General features: G+C 47.4%; 1 protein-coding gene across 15 annotated transcripts in view; it reads left to right on the forward strand.

Annotated features, from left to right (window-relative positions):
• The window catches only part of LRRFIP1 (LRR binding FLII interacting protein 1), a 141071-nt gene that overhangs the window by 90586 nt on the left and 33537 nt on the right, over positions 1 to 16948 (forward strand). For 4 of the 15 annotated variants that reach the window (XR_006820285.1, XR_006820288.1, XR_006820289.1 and 1 more), the window contains one exon: positions 16189 to 16266. The exons of 7 other annotated variants lie outside the window; for them this stretch is intronic. Coding sequence is in view for 1 of the 8 variants with exons in the window: in XM_046019182.1 (XP_045875138.1) it covers positions 4429 to 4488; positions 6119 to 6181; positions 8744 to 8821; positions 11701 to 11769; positions 16189 to 16266 (348 nt within the window). In the remaining 7 variants the exon portion in view is untranslated. Of the gene's footprint in view, positions 1 to 4428; positions 4489 to 6118; positions 6182 to 8743; positions 8822 to 11700; positions 11770 to 16188; positions 16267 to 16948 lie in introns of all 15 variants that reach the window. 4 more of the 15 variants (XM_046019182.1, XR_006820284.1, XR_006820287.1 and 1 more) reach the window with 4 other exon arrangements.

Here is a 16948-nt window from a genome sequence, read left to right on the forward strand (position 1 = left end):
AGAGGGAGCGCTCTTCTTGCAGGGTTGCTGGGTGTGTCTCTGATCCTCGGGGTCCCGCTCCGTGCCTGAACACACTCACTCGCTGCATGGTCTTTGAGCACCAGCTGTTTGCCACACGCTGTGCTAACAGCTGTGGATACCAAGGCAGGACTAGAGTGTTTTGCTTTCAAGGAACGCAGATCAAATTGAGAATTCCCAAAACTTCTCCATTTCCTTTCTGAGATTAAATTTAAGTTCATCTTCTCTATGAAAAATCCAATATTTTTTTTTTAAGATTTTATTTATTTATTTGAGAGACAGAGAATCACAAGTAGGCAGAGAGACAGGCAGAGAGAGAGGAGGAAGAGGCTCCCTGCTGAGCAGAGAGCCCGATGCGGGGCTCGATCCCAGGACTCTGGGATCACGACCTGAGCCGAAGGCAGAGGCTTTAACCCACTGAGCCACCCAGGTGCCCCGAAAAACCCAATATTTTTTAATCTGCATCCATTCATATTAAATGTGCGATCTGGCTCTTTTGCCAAAATGTGCTGGTTCCAGTACCAAAAACAAGATCTTTAGATTTCAATTGAAATTTCCCTTCTTGGGGCACCTGGGTGGCTCAGTGGGTTAAAGCCTCTGCCTTCGGCTCGGGTCATGATCCCAGGGTCCTGGGATCGAGCCCCACATCAGGCTCTCTGCTCCGCGGGGAGCCTGCTTCCTCCTCTCTCTCTGCCTGCCTCTCTGCCTAGTTGTGATTTCTCTCTGTCAAATAAATAAAATATTAAAAAAAAAAAAAGAAAAAAAAAAAAAGAAATTTCCCTTCTTACTTCTGTCTGTCTGCACCTTCTGTGCAAAAAAACCTGTGCATCTGAAAACCTGTACATTTCAGTGACTCCAAAAAGGAGAGAAGTTGGATCTGGCCAGAAATGAGCAAAAAAGTGCTCCTGCAGTGAAGTGATTCTAGCAGACTCTAGAACTACTTCAATTCTTAGGACTTTTTTGAAAGCATTTTGTGCTTCATTCATTCCAATGCCTTCCAAAATTATTTAGCAACTTTCTGGTTTTAAAATGTAGCTTTTTACCTTAAAGATGGTAATGAATAGTGCCATATTTCTGCACGGGGCACATTCGCCCCCATCACCATCCTCCCAGAAGGGCTGCCGTTCACTGCTTTACGGACAGGAATCCGTGGCCAGGGAGGAGCCGGGCATTCCAGCTTGGGCTTGGCCTCAGCCACTGGCAAGCAATAGACCCGCCATGGAGGATGTGAAGCTTGGAGGCATGTAACCGGATTCAGGAAGTGCTCATTGCAGAATCTCCCACAGCACTTGACAGTGACCCTGTCATTCTAGCAGCTCTCCCGTTCTCAGTCTAAGTCAGTGTCTGTGCAGCGTACTTCCAGATTTTTAGCCCTTTTATTTTAAACTCACAGGCAGCTGTACTTAAGGGCCAGTCCCTGGTGGAATGAATGAGTACATGTGTTAGCAATAGTCAGAAATACATTCTGGATTTTGCTTTTCTTTTCTGCTTTCATTCTGTTTTCCAACTAAGTTGAGTGCATCAAAGATTGCACTTAAGAGTTTTCATCTGGCCTTTCTTATCTTGTTCCCGTCTCTCCTGCCCTTGGGTGTGATCTTTTGACAGCATAAAAATGATCTAACATCATTAATCAAACAAGATAGCCGGTGACATTTGCTTGCATGGTCATCGTGAAGTGTGCTGATGTTTTGATAGCAACGGCATGGTGGTGGGTGCACTCTGACTAATCACAGGTACCCTGGCATCCCTGGCTTCGATAAGGCGTTCATTCTTGCATCTGTCTTATACTCTCAGAGAAGGCTGATTTGTGACTCTTCGATATCTCGTTCTCTCTGAGAGCAGCACGGTGCGGTGTTAACTGTGTGTAAATTTCACCCAGGAAGCTTAGGAAAGCGCACATGCCCCGCCCCAGCTTTAGGTGTTCTGACTGCCCAGGTCAGGGGCACACAAGGCCACAGCGATGCTTATGGTCTTCACAGTAAGGGGTGTCGAGAAAGCAGTCTCTACAGTGAAGAAGATGGACCCTCCCATACCTGATGTTGGATAAAGCTAATATGCTGTCTATGGACTTTTTATTCTAATGTGTTAATTTTCTTTTTTTTTTTTTAAAGATTTTATTTATTTATGACAGAGAGAGATCACAAATAGGCAGAGAGGCAGGCAGAGAGAGTGAGAGGGAAGCAGGCTCCCTGCCGAGCAGAGAGCCTGATGCGGGACTCTATCCCAGGACCCTGAGATCATGACCTGAGCCGAAGGCAGCGGCTTAAACCACTGAGCCACCCAGGCGCCCATGTGTTAATTTTCAACTCTACTTATCCTGTTGCACTACATAGAAAAATAGCTCCACCCATCCCAACCCAACACATAAAAACTATCCAAGAGGAGAGCATTGGTGGTATTCTTCAAGAAGTCGTAATCCTAGCAGGATCGCAACGAGATCCTGCAGGTTTGAGAATTCATGCTAGGAATATATTCCCTATGACAGAATTCCATTACAACAGAAAGCTGGATGTCCGCAGAGACCATGAAGGGGGAGTTTTTCCCTGCATGGCCACCGAAGGGTAGACGAGAAATGGGACAGATGAGGGAGGGGTGCTCTTGCTTTCCCATCCTTCGCCATGCTTTGCGCTGTGCTGCAGGCAACATAGGAAATGCGATGACCGAAAGGAAGACTTTGTCCAGAGCAGCAAGTAGTACATACAGCAACAGTGGAAACCAAAGGGTTTATATACGTAATATATTTTACTTCCTCACTAATTAGTAAAGTCAAAGTCATCTAAAATTGATGGATGTTAGCCTTTATTATTATATTAATGTTTTTTCCAGGAATGTGTTTCTAAACAGCTACTGAAAAAATGAGACTGTGGTCTGAAATCTACAAGTCCTTGACACACATTTCCATCTCAGATAGTCTTGTCACTTGCGAGAGGAAAGGAAAGTAGATCAAGTAACAGTCCTGCCTATCTCTGAAGGTTTGTTTACTGTCAAATTTATCTCAGAGATGTTTTAATGTGACTCATAGAGTTTTTAAATGTAAAATTGAGGGATTAATACATACTCTTCTGTTTCACTGAGAAACTTCAACTTGACTTGTATTTGAGTTGTAACTAAATATGTAGTTTGATAGTCAAGATTTCATGAATCTGGATCTGTCATCTGTCTGGAAATTCATTTCTTTATTCTTCATGAATGCCGCAGCTGCTACATACACGGTAGCCAGTCTCCCATCACCCAACCCCGTGAACAAGGACGTGCTCCTATTCCCCGTGGGTGCCAGGGACCTTCCACGGTTGCTCCGTCAGCAGTCCTTTCGGCACACGGTTTGGGAGGGCACTGCTCCAGGCCCCTGGGATACTCATTTTGGTCAGATTTAACCCTCAGCAGCCTTGTCAAGTACGTCTTTCTACACACATTTCTGCAGCTGAGGAAGTGGATAGAGGCGCCTGCTGCTGGAGCAAAAGTGTTGCATCAGGTCTCATGATAGAGCACTGCTTTGGAATTTGGACTCCCGTCCCTTACCCCCCGCATCTCCTTCCAGTTGTACCAGTTGTGTGGCTTGCTTTCCATTTTCTCTCTCAGGAGCTGGCTGTGTCTCTGACACTCATCAGCTCTTGTCTTCCATCAGCAGAAACATCCTTCTAGATGAATGAGACCCATTCTAGAAAGACTGGGCTTTGGCTGGAGGCACATGGGTTCAGAGGTAGGAAGAGAAGGGAGTTGGGCACACACTTAATCATTCTGTCTTCTGGGGGACACACAAAGAACTCATGAAATGCGTCCTCAGATGTCGTTTTGAGAAGTTAAAGTAGGAAGATGGGATGAACAAGGAGCTCCTGTAGAGGATACACACCCCCAATAAACATCTTTTCCATGATGAACCTTTCTTTGCACTGCATTATAGATTGAACAGAAGCTATTTCCGAGCCTTCTGGATACAACTTCATAATGGGCCCTAATTTTCAAGGACTTATCTGTCCACCAAGAACAGAAACCTGATTGATGCAGGCCGGGTCATGAGCCCACTTACCTGGTGCTCAGGCTGCTGCCAAGCTAGGACTTCGTGGCATTGTCCTAAACCTGGAAACAGGAAGACTGCCGACAAAACCAGCTGCACCCGTGCCCATGTGCCGCATCCCGCAGGAAGTTCTAGAGTGACCCATAGTTACAAGTAACACTGCCCGGGCTGATGGGCTGCGCCCAGCTGTCCGATTTCTCCCGAGTCGTCGTGGAGCAGATCAGAAGCATGGAGACATCTAGGAGTGTGCTGAGATTTGTGTCGTCCTTGGCTGTCCGTTCCTCTGCTTCACTAAGAAAGCTCTGTGTACACCCAGCTAATTCTTGCGTGCTGATTTGTGCCTGCGTCTTCATTTGTATACTGACGTCAGTTTCTTCTTTTATTCACTGAAACAGACAAATGGTTATGACGGAGACGTATATGGATCACAGACCCTGAACAGAAGATCTGGCAGGGTTAGTATAGTAAATATGCATGACACAAAATGCAAACAGGTTGCTGCAAAACTTAAAGAATACACATTGCTAAATTTAGCTTCTTTGCTTTTTTTTTCTGTGCTGTAGTGCGTCTCTCCCCCCATCCCAGCCCCAGCCCATGAAAGAGTGAAAACTGATTTTTTTAACCAGTGAACATTCTTAGAATGTTAGCCTTCTAACATTCTAAGTGTTGCTATAAGAGATCGCTATTAAAAATAATCCCTTAAATTTAAAAATATGTTGAATTGGATTTTCACTCTTTCATTATTTTGTTAGCATACAGTATGTGCATAACGTCTGTATTAAATATATTCAGCTTTCAAGTATACTTACATTCACCATTCTCATCCTATGTGCCCATCCCTCATTTGTCATTTTATTATTTTTTTAAGGTTTTATTTATTTATTTGACAGAGCACAGGCAGGAGGGACATCGGGCAGAGAGAGAGAGAGAAGGGATCTGAGCTGAAAGCAGATGCTTAACCAACTGAGCCACCCAGGCGCCTCTCATTTGTCATTTTATTTATTTTTTTTAAAGATTTTATTTATTTATTTGACAGACAGAGATCACAAGTAGGCAGAAAGGCAGGCAGAGAGATAGAGGAAGGGAAGCAGGCTCTCCACTGAGCAGAGAGCCCGATGCGGGGCTCGTTTCCAGGACGCTGGGATCACGACCTGAGCCGAAGGCAGAGGCTTTAACCCACTGAGCCACCCAGGTGCCCCTCTCATTTGTCATTTTAAAGATGTGTGTAAGAGCCCACGTGTCGCTTAATACTGGCCATGGGGTGCCCATTGTGCAGTCTCAGGAGATAGAGGAAGAGCAGGGTAGTGCTCTGTGGTGGGAGAAAGGAACCACAGTCAGGAGAGTCGGAGAGAAGTGGGGAAGGCTTCAGATTTAGCAGGGAGTCACAGGGAACTTCACAAAGTGAAACTGCAAACATCTAAAATTAAGTTTCATGACTTGCAAATCTATGAAATTAACTAAAATCTTCCTATTCCTGTATTTGCTTTTTTCTTATAGTAAATTTTACTACTTGTGTATACAGTATTTCTTTTATCTTAATTACATGAAGATATATCATATATACACTTGAATTATATTTTCAGGCTTCAGAGAGGCAACCCAGTCCCATCTTGGCTTTCTGAAACTGGCTGATGAGATTTTTAGCCTCTCGTCCTATCCCAGGTGGCATACACGTCCATCTCATCTAAACTTTTCTCATTACAGCCCAAAAAAATCCTCCTGGTTTAAAGGTGGCGTCTTTCTATTTATGTTTTTACACCAACGGTTGTAAGTAATTACAGATAATACTAGAGGGGAAAACTGTGAGAACCAGTAAGAATTACACCACAGGATGTCACTGACACCCAGACCCTGAAATGTAAACCATAGCCTAGAAACTCTAGTTGGTCCAGCATTTCTGCCGTAGCAGATTGTCTTGGTTCTTACGCTGCACTGGTATTCTAGAGAGCTTATACTGGTCTTCCTGGAGAGCTGATACTGGTTTGGTTGTGTTCTTTTATATTTGCCTTTGGAACGGGGTGCAGGGGGTGCTCTGGGGACATTCAGGAAGCACTCCCCACTTACCATGTCTTCTTCGGTTCTCAGAATTCCAGCTACAGCGGCGAGGGCAGGTTCTCCACTCTGTCTTCGCCCAGAGAAGACACACTGGTTGGTTCTCATTTAAATCTTCCCCATCCTTTCTTCAGAAACTACAGGTTTTGGAGCATGCCATCCCTGTGTGCAAACTCAGCTCTCTTTTCATTTTTAATGCCTATTTTATGAATTTTCATTTGGATGGATGTTAAAAGTCTTTTGCTGGGCAGTAACTAACATGATACATTTAATTCAGGCTTATCTCCCCCCCCCCCCCCATCCTGAACTTGACTCACATTTGCATTCAGCTGGACACAAAGAAAGGATTCATGTGGATACCTTGTAGTCAGAAGTAATCCAAAGAGGGGGAAAAAATAAGAAAACCTTGTCATTCTGTCCTTGAGCGTTCCTGAAAATGGTTATTTTGTAGGGTAGATGCAAACTTTGTGGCAGTTTCTCAGGGAGGGACTAGGAAAGGAAATCAAATCCAAACTTAAAGGACACGCATCAAGCAATTGGGACAGGCACAAATATTTCTAAATTATTTAAGAGCCCGTTATCTTCAGTAAAGCTTGTTTGTTTAGATCAGTTTCCTACTCACTTAGCAAACAGAGGAAACTGGTTCAGGCCGGAAGATCACAAAGATAAACGGGTGAGACCTGAGACGGGTAGGGACTCTGGAAGCATTTACTTCTCTAATAGACCCACCTGGCAGGTAGACAAGCACAGCAGTAATAGGATGATAGGGAGAACAAGTGTCCTAACAAAGGACGTGAACTGAACAGTGAAGAATACGTAGGCAAAAGATAAATAGAAACTAAGCAGGTAAAGCCAGAGAAGTGTAACTCCTGGGGCTCTTTCCTCCTCTGTCTTCCCCCAGTAGGTGAATTTTTTTTTTTTAAAGATTTTATTTATTTATTTGACAGAGAGAGAGATCACAAGTAGGCAGAGAGGCAGGCAGAGAGAGAGGAGGAAGCAGGCTCCCCGCGGAGCAGAGAGCCTGATGTGGGGCTCGATCCCAGGACCCTGAGATCATGACCTGAGCTGAAGGCAGCAGCTTAACCCACTGAGCCACCCAGGCACCCCAGTAGGTGAATTTTGACTGAATACAAGATCAGCTGTCAGCACCAACGTGGGTTGCACCATCTTAAATTTTGTGTGTGTTGCACATATTTTGGCGGAAGATTTTGCTATTGCAAAGAGTGCTTTGTCGTTCAGAAAACTTTACTTCCTCCTCACTTTCCGAGCTCAGATACTTGCTCTAACGTGGAAGATGGTGAGAGGTATCTAATATGCAGATGTGAATTACTCACTGAAGTTCAGCATGTTTCCGAGTCTCTTAAATTCATTTAAGAGAAATAACCCACATTCGGTTCATTGAAGTCAAAATTAGAGCAAGTCCATTCCAAACATTAAATATCAGAACTTTCCAGAAGCCCCGTGTCCCCACCCTTGTTCTTCCCGAGGTCTTACCTTACTCACCCACCGGCAGAATCTTCTGGTGATTATCATGCTCTGTAGGTGTCCTGTCTGTTCCTGCACAACACATGGGCTGGTATGATTTTATTTAAATATGAAAACAGAAAGGTGCTAATGTCATGTGGAGTACTGAAGAAGCTTCTAAGTATTTCTGCAGTCTTTTTGGATTTGTCAGACCCATACCCTGGCATGGCGGCCACAGCAGTGGCACTTTCTTCCCCGCCCGGGTCATGGTGCTTTCCATGCCCCCAGAGGGGCTGACAAAAGGGCTTCTACACAGAATCTTCTCCCAACCACTGCATCGATTTTCAGTCTTTGTGGGGAACATTAGAAGGTTTCTCCCTGTTCCGCCTCCCACCCCCCGGAGTTCCACCTGCCGGCCCCTCAGGTCACATGGGTGTAGCGTATGCCGGACAGAGGAATGACAGGCACAGGTTGGGGGCCTTGAAGGGATGGCAAGCTATCTCAGAGGCCATCAGTTTCCTGGAAGGGAACCACTTCATCTTCAAGGACTGTCCCACACTTGTACACGTGGTAGAACGTTGCTGGGAAGTCTGAAGTTGCTGGCTTCCTCTTCGAGGAACCTTTAATTTGGATAGAACATTTTATTTGGGGAAACAATGGATACAGTAGTATTCCCCAGAAGTGTTGAGAAACTGTTGGTCTCAGAATTATACCACTGAATCTGTCCTGTCCTCTGTGAATCCTGAACGCGCACACACATTACATCAGTAACTAAGGCACCCACACCAGAGATCATGTCCAGCGAAGTATTTTATTACATTAAGTAAAGGTGGATATCTCTGCTGAGTCCTAATTTTGCATTTTTCTCACCTAACTGTAAAACTTAGAGCTCCAGTTACAAAGACCTTTAAAACCCCAATGGTCTCGCTATCAGTTAAAATCAGTGAAATCTAATTTTGCCTATATGTCAACTCAGAACGCCTGATTTGGTCCCATGTCACAGTTTTGTCGATTAACTAGATTGTATTACCTTTTGACCGTCCTGCTTTCTCCCTCCTCCAAATAAGTGCATGCCCTTTGCTGATTTTGTTGTAAAAAAGCAGTTCTGTGTGAATTTATGATACCATTGGACCTTTGCGGTGAAATGAAGCTGTGAGCCCTTCTCCCTCTCCTGTCCATTTTCTCTGATTCCAGGGATTCTCCTGCTCCGACCTCGGGCTTCCCAGTGCTGGCCTGGCTCCCAAACCCCTGTCTACCCAGAGTGGAAACCGGGTCTGTTCTCCTCCTTGTCACCCCCTTCCTCCCTCTTCCCTTCTGCACAGATTCCTTCACTTTCCCATCATATATACGAGGACACTTCAACCTTTTCTACCTGAAGTCAACACCAGAGTTCAGCAGGCGTTTTATTTGGCTAGACTAACTTGCTAAGACCTTTTTCAATGTTTTAAAACATTACCAGAATAATCTAGGACCTTATATAGAAAAAAGGGAATTGAGGAAAAAGGAGGCTCTGTTAAACGTATATTTCCAAAGTTCAGGTTCAAAGAATTGGTCTCTTGGGTCTCTCCTCCTTTTCCAGCAATTGTTCCCCATTTGGGGTTTCATTTGTTTCTTTAAAAATATTTTTCTCTTGTAAATGTGTCCAGGAAGCAATTTGGAAGCCTTTTGTGCTTAATCTGACTCCCCCATCTTTGAGAAGTGGGAGAACGGTGTAGTTCCTTGGCTCAGTCTCCCCTCCATTTCCTGTTTTTACAAGCCTGGTGTGTTTATAGGAGTCCCGTTTGCGTGCAAGGATCTCTGGTGTCAGAGTCCGGGATAGATCACATGGTGGAGGTTGAACTGTCTTCTCCCTGCGTTGCTGAGTGATTTGCCCCTGGTCATGCACGTTCCCTGACCGGCTTGGGGGCTCCTGGCTGCGGGCTTCCATGCCCTCTACCTGTAAATGAGTCATGATCCTACTCTGGACCTGGGACCCGGCTGCCCCAGGAGCTGCCCTTCGCTCCGGCTCCTGCCCGCCCAGGCACGACTCCACCTGGGTGTGGATCCCCTGATCCAGGGAGCTGCCAGCCCTGGCCAGCTGGCACAGTCTGACGGCTCCTTTCGGATCCTCATGACCGTGACTGGGATCATTTGATGGAAATAAAAGCACCATTTCCGCCGTACTCCTGTGTGGATATTTCCGTATTAACACCCCTGAGTGCATTACTAACCCAGGGTTTTGAGTTGTGGGTTTGTTAGCTGCCTGTGGTGTTTGCACCCTGTCACCATTGTCTCACTCCCTGACCCTTTCCTCCAGGAATGCCTGAAAAGAAGTGACTAGAAAGTAGTCCCATTTCAAAGATCCTGGGAACCATGACTGTTTTAAAGCTGGGTTTGCATCTGTCAATTTACTGAGAACACAGGCCCTATGTTGACTTCTTTTTCCTTCTAACTGTTGTGCGATAATTTGGCTGTCATGATCACTGAAAGCATCGTGATTTTCTTGTTGCTATTATTCATCACTGTTTTCTCAAGGCTTTTAAAACCTGCCTTTGCTCTCGTCCTCCAGCCCTCCTGTCTGTACAGTGCTGCCTGGCCTGCTAGGAGTTACCGGGTGGGTGTGCTACCTGCCTCCCTGCCCCCCCCCGCCCCTCCCCCCGCCCCTCCTCACCGCCCCCCTCTGCTGACAAGCCCCCACCCATTCCTCATCCTCCCATCCCCCACCCTGTCCCATCCCCATTCCCCTTCATACCCCATCCCCCTGTTCTTGTCACCCCTACCACAGCTCCCTGACGTGCTCTTGGCCCATCCCCCAGCTCCCATCCCTCTGCCCCCATCCCCATCCCCTGACCTGCCCTGCCCCATCCCTCTATCTCCCTCCACACCCCGTCCCCTGACCTGCCACCACCCCCATCCACCCATTGCTCACCCCCTCCCAATCCCCCCGCCCTCATCCCCCATTCCTTCTGCCCGCATCCCCCATCATCCCCGTCACAGTCCCTGACGTGCCACCCCAATTCCACACCACCCCCCCAGCCCCCACCAGTGTCCCCTGACCTGCCGCCCCGGCCCCTGCCCTGCTGCACAGGCGCACTTTGCTCCATCACACACCTGCTCTGGGAGCACGGATGCACGTGTCCACAGCCCAGCTGCTCGCGAATTACCCCTTTACGTGGTGCTCACACATGCCATGGTATCCATCAGGCTCCTTTGGACAGATCTGGGTTTTCTCTCTCCCTGCAGCTGACAATAGCTGTCATACCACTTCAGGCTCCAAGAAGACATGTGCTCCCATAGGACTGTTAGCTAGGAATGGAGCAGCGACATCTTTTACTTAATCTGCTGGCAGAAAGAAAGATGGCTTTTTATTGCTTTGGTAACTTTAACAGATGTTAATGTAACGTGCTGTATCACTTTGGAAATTTCCAGTTTTAAATACAAGGTACTCATGCCTTGCAGGAAACTTATACTAAACAAAGTGGTTATGCTGTATTGCTAAAAAGTTTCTGAATTCCCATCAGATTTCACACGTAAGAAATAGTATGTAACTGGCTGAACAGACCAGCTGTGTTCTAAAGGGGACATAGGGAGAACTGAAGTCCCTGTAAGCTGGGTAAAGTTTGAGATGGCCATTCACAGTATTGTAAACTCCCGTCTACCCTCAGGGCTTCGTTATATAGGATTTTCAAGTTAATCAAATATTGTTTTATAATCAGCAATTTTTTAAAAAATTGTGAGATACTGGACTATGATGAACGTGGGTGTTTTGTTCCAGAGTCACTTTTTATTAGTGTCATCTTCTAAATATCAAGTATGAGGACGCCGTGACAAAATTCAGGATGTTTGAATTATCTGCTTCCTTTAAGTCTGGCTTACCAAGTTCTCACTTAGCAAGGGATGATTTTCAGAGTAACTCGTTTCAAGGACCTGCCGGAGAGCACACTGCACACCGGTTGACAGAAACCTCGTTTCTCTCTTAGATGTTGCCCGACCCTGTTCTGCTCGGCTCTTTGCCTGTGAAGGTGGTTGAGAGCCTTCCCTGCATGTCTCACCATGATTTGTTTGGGACTGTTCTCCTCAAGGGTCAATCTTCCTCCACTTACCTTTTCCTGGGTTGTGGGTCCTGAGGAGGGGGAAGGACCCCTGACCGGCCCGTCTGTTTTCCGTCACAGGCGTCCGTGTTCGATGAGAGCAGTCTCCTCAGCGGGGCTCGGCGGGGCAGTGCCTGCGGTTCCTATGCTGTAAGGCATTTTCTGTGGTTCCCGGATTTCCTCCCGTGTGCTGCATGATCCCGAGTGGCTCACTGGACACTGGTCCAGCCACTGGAGAGAACTAATGGGGGTTCTAGGGAGGGAACACTGTCTCATCTCAATTTTCTGTTGTCATTACGGTCATGGGTCTGTGAATCGTGAAGCCTTTGGCTGGCGGGTTAATGTCCTCACATCAATTTACCTTGAGTTCAAGGGACAAGATGGACCTTAATTGAGTTTCCTGGGCTCATTCCTGCAACACGCTAACAGTACTAACACGGGATGAGGTGCTCTTGAAATAACAACAGGAAGGAGATGGGAGTTCCACAGGCCACAAATTATTGTCACCTCTGGATAATCGAGGAAGAGGAACAAATTTAAAGATTCAGGATCTTACCCGTACATAATTCTCTTTTACTTTGCTGTCTTTCCACCTCCTCCCAGGATTTGAAATGACAAGACTCAGCACTCACAATAAAGGTGTGGTAGTCAGTTGTTCAAGAAATACTTGTTGAGTGAAGAAATGAGTGAATGAAAGAGGGAAGCAAAAAATAGAAAAATAGAGTTATTCCATGGAGGAAGGAGGCTCATTTGGTCCCATACTGAGGGGCGGGTGAAACTGAATGTCAACCCAGTGTGGATGCTTCTGCGCACAGGGGCTCCTCCTTGGCAGGGGCTGCTCCTCTGCAGGGGCTCCTCCTCAGGGGTTGCTCCTTCAAAGGGCTCCTCCTCGGGCTGCTCCTCTGCAGGGGCTGCTGCTTCTCAGGGGCCGTTCTTCCTCAGGGATTGTTCCCCTGCAGGGATTGCTCCTCGGCAGGGGCTGCTCCTCCTCAGGGGCTGATCCTCCAGGGGCTCCTCCTCAGGGGCTGCTCCTCCACAGGAGTTGCTCCTCAGTAGGGGCTGCTCCTCCAAAGGGGTTGCTCCTCAGTAGGGGCTGCTCCTCGGCAGGGCTCCTTGTAGTTCCTATGCAGATACACCCCCAGGTCCCCACAGGAAACATCTTGGTTTACAAAGAATTACTTGAAAGTGCTTTTATAATGTTGCTTTTGATACTAACTGGCTACTTAATTGGTTAAATAATCCAATTTCTGGCTTATTGTAGTTCATAAATGTTCAGGAATTCTTGCAAAGCTGTCACACCTAAAGTTTTCTTTAGAATGTAATCTTTATAAATATTAATGGACGTAGCATTAGTTTCTGTTGGCATCTAATTAGACATGTATTCATTTTATATTGTATACCATTTGAAATGTGCCAGAGCCCACTGCAGTAAATCTTTCTCTCAGTTCTTAAACATTTGTGTAGGCTGTTAAGAAGCTCACAAATCATGCCTACTGGAGAAAATAGCTCTGGCCTACATGTGATGGATAAAATGCAGCTAAAGGATTTTCTTTTATCAGAAAAAAAAAAAAAACCACATATGGTAATTTTTCAAGAGAATGAAACTTTCCCCAAGCACCGGGTACTTTTTTGATGACCAAAGTCGAGCCCCCGAGCAGGTGGGGTGTATGTTCCCCTTCAGTTCCCCTTCGACCCTGCAGGTGGACTTTGAGAGCCCCTGATTCTTATCCAGCATCGCTGAGCACTCTTACTTCTGTGCCTTCTGCCTCCTGTAGGAACCACCTGGGAGTGGTGATGTTCGAAGTTAAGGAAGTCAAACGTCTCCTTGTCCCAACAGCACAAATGCCTAAAGTGTGGCTGCATGTCTCTGGCATCAAGCCATGCAGGAGAAGTCAAAGAGAGTAAAAATATGTTTTTTCTGCACTTAGCACTGCCTTCCCATGCAGAAAGAGCTCAGTATGCATTTGCTATATTAAATTAGACAAGTAGAACCTGGGCTAAAATCCCTCAGAAGAGACCTTTGGCAGCATATTGGCAGGCTGGTTGGAAGGGGCGTTCCCTGAGCCCCATCCTTGGCATCTCCCCAAGTCCCAACATTGTCCTCCCAGTGGATACCAGTTTCCTACATCCGGGAATGTGGCTGTGGAGAGAGCTCCCTCAGGCTCTGGTCTAGCCTGCGGCTGTGACTGCTGGCTGATGGGCATCCCTGTGGTGAAGAGGGTGCAGCATGGGTGTCCCGTCCTGTCCTTCAGCCCAGGACAGAGCTGGAGAAGAGGACCCTCTGCTTCGACCTGAGTCCAGGCTGACCCCAAGTCTGCATGGGATGGTCCTGATCCCACTCTGGAAGATTCTTCCCCCTTTCCAGAGCGTCTGGCTTCTGTTAGCCTCCCCCGGAAGGCAGCCCCAACTATAGTATGTGTTCACAACTAAATGACTTAATTACAGTTTAACAATTAGAGATTACATGACTAGCTTTCTTGTAAGTATCACTATTTTGCTTGGAAACCTTTCTATTTTATATCTTCCTTACCATTATTGAGCTGTGTGTGACATGGCTGGGAGCAGTTCTCAGCACCAGCGCCATCGGATCCAGGAGCGTGAAAGTTGCTTATGGCAGAGAGCGTAAAGCAGGGAAGACCCCTGCCTTCTCTGCGTAACCCCCGGCTCCTCTGTGTGGCCAGTGTCCTTACAATTCCACGTCCCAGGTGACAGGCTGAGTAACTTCCAAGGTCCCATGGCCAGTAAGAGATAGAGCCTGGACAGGATCTTTAGAATTTTTTTTTAAGATTTTATTTATTTGACAGAAAGAGAGAGAGAGAACACAATCAGGTGGAAAGGGAAGCAGGCTCCCCGCTGAGCAGGGAGTCTGATGTGGGACTTGATCCCAGGACTGTGGGATCAGGACCTAAGCTGAAGGCAGATGCTTAAGGACTAAACGCCCCCAGGCACCACAAGGATCTTTGTAGCTTATGGTAGCCCCATACCAGTCACACAGGCTCCCAGACACAAGCTGTTCCAAAGGGGGCACGTGGACCAGGGTGATAGAGAGCCCGAACTTACTCTTTCCTGCATGATCAGGTCAGTTGATCGGGGAGCGGCTTTTGACTGGGGAGTTAGGATCACCTGGGCCAGCGGTCAGCCCTGTTAACGGCAGCCTGTCCCGTCTCTGCATAGTAAACCAGAACTCAAATGACAGAGGACACAGTAAGGTTTTCTGCAGGACAATTTTCCTTGCTCTTGTGTGTGAACCCGAAGGCAAGATTCTGCCTTAAAGTACTGACCTTAGGTATTTCCTTTTATGTTGCGTAATAGAGCAAAAGGTGAGAGTAGTCATCCTGGTAAATTTCCTGTGTACGCCAGATGGGGCAACCCTCCTGTATGGGGTGTGCACCGCTCTCTTATCTGTGCATGGGAGACGATGTGTTGCAGGTCAGTGTCAATCTTAATTGGATAAAGGAAGGAGAAGGATAATGAGTAGGTAGGGTAGGTCTGGCTCTTTACAGTCTGAAGTTGAAATTGTTCACTCAGCAAGTATTTCTCGAGCCCACACTGTGTGCCAGGCCTTGTCTGGTCCTTGCGGATTCAGCAGGGGTTAGACACAGACCCTGCCCTCAGGGGATTACGTGCCGGTGGAAAAATGTGCAAACTAAAAGGTGGTACTTAAGATGAGAGTTACGAGCTGTAGTTCTGTGCCTGCTGTAATTTGCAGTAGGGAGAATGCCTGTTGGGCCCTGGGGTGGGGGGTGGGGGCAGAACGGTCAGCCCTGCGGGGCAGGGTGCATAGCCTGGGGGGCAGGGGCCGGATTGGGGGTGCTGCTCTTGGACCCTGCAGGGCTCTGGAAAGTCCTCCTCAGGCCACACCACAATCCCTTGGGTGCCTGTGGCCATCAGTGGGGTTTGAATTCCGCCTCCCCTCCTCGCCCACCTCACTCAGGAGAAAAGGAAGATTTAAACAAAAGCACAGGAAAATCTATCTAGGACCAGAACGAGGGTGGGTGCAAATCAAAGTCAAGAGGGCGTGACTTCCAGATCCGTGAGTTGAGGTGTTTTGTTTTTCGGGAAGAGAGAACATTCAGGCAGGTGGAGAGAGATAAAACCTTCATTCAGGCACCCCAGCCAGGTCACCTGGTGCTTTGAACAAGCTGTGCCTGATGTTGGGGGAACCCTAAATCTTAACTTTGTTTTCTCTTGGAAAGGGAGACGAAGCAAACTTCCCCACCGCTGGAAAGCCACGTACCCTGACTGTCATTTCCACGTGGCCCCGGGGCTGTCTGTACCTGTACCAGGCATCACTCCCCTCCCGGGCTGAACAGATGCTTTGCGTGGCTTTCTTCTCACTAACCAAGAGTCCTGTGTTCTTTTGATATTATGACTAATTTTTTTCTGTTCTTAGCGGGCATGTATTTGCAGCTGTGAGCCAGTCTTCCTTTGCGAGGGGAGCTTGCTCTGCGTACTCTCCCCTGTCCTTTCTGCCTGGCGCGCGGCTGACCTCCTTGCTCACTCTCCAGTAGCTCTGCTGACCCTGTCCCTTTGTTTCTGTCTGCATTCCGGCTGCGGCTGTGTGGGCAGCCCTCGGAGCACGGCGGCCACCTCAACTCCAGCTCTCGAGCCTCATCCAGAGCCAGCTCAGCACGGGCCAGCCCAGTGGTGAGTGTGCCTCTTGCTCCGCACCCTCTCTCCTCCTTCCTCCCCCTGCCCTTCTGCTCTTCACTCCGCTGCCCTGCAGAAGGAACCCTCTGCCTCCAAAGGGCCCTAGCGCAGCCTAAAGTAGGAGGACTTTTCTGGGATTTACTCCAGGTCTGAGCAGAAACGCAACTGGGGGAAATGCTTCCAAATTTCTAATACTACTCTTCCATGATAGCAGAATTGCGTTGCTAAATTTCTAAAGGATCACGTAAGAGGTTAACAGGGCTTGGGGCTGCCTGGGAGGAGGGACACTTTGTACACTGGGGAGAGATATAGCCAGGTGCGTGGATGTGTGGGTTTGTTTATTTATTTATTTTTTTAATGAAAAGTCAGAAGGATAGGCCTCTAACTTTGTTTGTAATGTCATCTGTTACTGGACCCAGGTGGCTTTTTAAAATCAAGTATCACCTGGAAAGGCCACAGCTCCCATTGTCCCATGAGCTCTCCCACTGTTCGGGATGGGGGAGACTACAGAGCTGCCCTCCCTTTTCTCACCCCCTAGTCCCCAGCCTTTCCATGTCCTTGTTCTGCATTTGTCCCAGGGTCTTTGCAATCTCAGATGGTTTCTCTTCATCTGATACTTTGTAGGAGGCTGCTGTACCTTCTTTTAATGATAAGGACGTGCAGGCCAGTTGCCCAGGGG

The sequence above is a fragment of the Meles meles genome, chromosome 9 (genome assembly GCF_922984935.1).
Source record: "Meles meles chromosome 9, mMelMel3.1 paternal haplotype, whole genome shotgun sequence".
Lineage (NCBI taxonomy): Eukaryota > Metazoa > Chordata > Mammalia > Carnivora > Mustelidae > Meles > Meles meles.